Raw genomic sequence first — 1,268 nt, 5'->3', positions numbered from 1 at the left:
GTACCTGCTCATGCCGTGGAAGACGAGGACGAGCGGCACCCTCTCCTTGTTGGCCGGGTCTTCGAGCATGAGCTGGACGGCCTCGGGTACGTGGAGCAGGTAGCGACGCGGCCGGATGCTGGAGGTGAACCCGCTGTCCACGGGCGACACACCGTCCATGGTCTCGTCCACCACGAAGCCCCGGTCGAACGTGTTGGCATCCAGGCGGAACAGGGGCGGCAGCAATTGGTCGACCTCGGCAGGGACGAACCCGATGCGCTGGGGGGGACCCGGCTTTCGGTCAGGCCGTCGCGGTGGTGGACGCGGTAGCGTCCCCATCTGCCCTTGGGGAGGTGGGAACTGTTGGTGTTGCTGTCGAGGCGGCGCGTGTGGATTCGCTTCCCTCTTCTTCTCCTCCTCTTGGGGAGGTGGGATCTGCTTCTGTTGCTGTTGCTGTTGAGGGCGCTGCTGTGGGGCTTGCGGTGGCCCCTGCAGGGGCTGGTCGCGAAGGACGTAGAGGCCCACAACGAACACCGCCAGAAGGAGGAGCCCTATGCTCCGTGGGGAATACCCCTCCCCTCTTCCTCGCCCGCCCAGTCTGGGCGAACGACCATCGTCTCCATCCAAGCAGGTCATCCTCCGTGCCCAGAAGCTTTTCTTTTCTTTTCTCGAAAGATTTCTTCACGTTATTCCTGAGTAGAGCAACGGCGAAGCCAACTGCGCAACGAAGCAGAAGCAGAAGCAGAAGAAGACGGCAAGGAAAGAGAACCGCGCGGCAGCATATCCAAATCCGACCTCTGGCCGATAGATCGACACCACCAGTTCTAGAATCAGCCAATTGATTTTGATTAAACATCAGCATCGCGACATTTGGAATGGAGAGCGAGTATCAAATGAGCGACGAGGCCATCTCGCTCGCAACCGATAATGGCACGACAGAGGCAGGCGCGGCTGCATCTGATGGAGACCCGGCCCTGGACTCGAAACTGCTGGAGGAGATCTCGCAACGGTTCCATCGGCTGTGGAAGCTCGAGAAGGACTTCGAGCAGCTCACGCGCGACCACCACTCCCTCGCCGCCGCCAAGAAGCTCGTCGAGCACGAGCGCCAGGAGTGGGTCGACAAGTCCGGGCAGCTGCAGGCGGCGCTGACCAGGGAGCAGGAGGAGCGGGCCGCGTGGGAGGCCCGGCACGCCGAGGAGCGCGCGGCCAAGGAGAGGGAGACCGAGGCCAAGGACGAATGGCGCGCCAGGTACGAAAGAGCGAAGAAGAACGAAGCGAAGAGCGGAGCG

General features: G+C 62.3%; 1 protein-coding gene across 1 annotated transcript in view; it reads right to left on the bottom strand.

The window, feature by feature from the left end:
• The window catches only part of ACA1_323830 (uncharacterized protein), a gene marked incomplete at both ends in the record, with an annotated part of 1,178 nt that extends 860 nt beyond the window's left edge, over positions 1 to 318 (bottom strand). The window contains one exon of the mRNA XM_004349973.1: positions 5 to 318. Coding sequence (XP_004350023.1) covers positions 5 to 318 — 314 coding nt within the window. The remainder of the gene's footprint in view (positions 1 to 4) is intronic.
• Positions 319 to 1,268: the final 950 nt, after the last annotated feature.

Source organism: Acanthamoeba castellanii (assembly GCF_000313135.1).
Source record: "Acanthamoeba castellanii str. Neff unplaced genomic scaffold scf7180000084470, whole genome shotgun sequence".
NCBI classification, from domain to species: Eukaryota; Discosea; order Longamoebia; family Acanthamoebidae; genus Acanthamoeba; species Acanthamoeba castellanii.
Note: the sequence above shows the minus strand (reverse complement) of the source record. Positions and strands in the feature narration are given on the sequence as shown.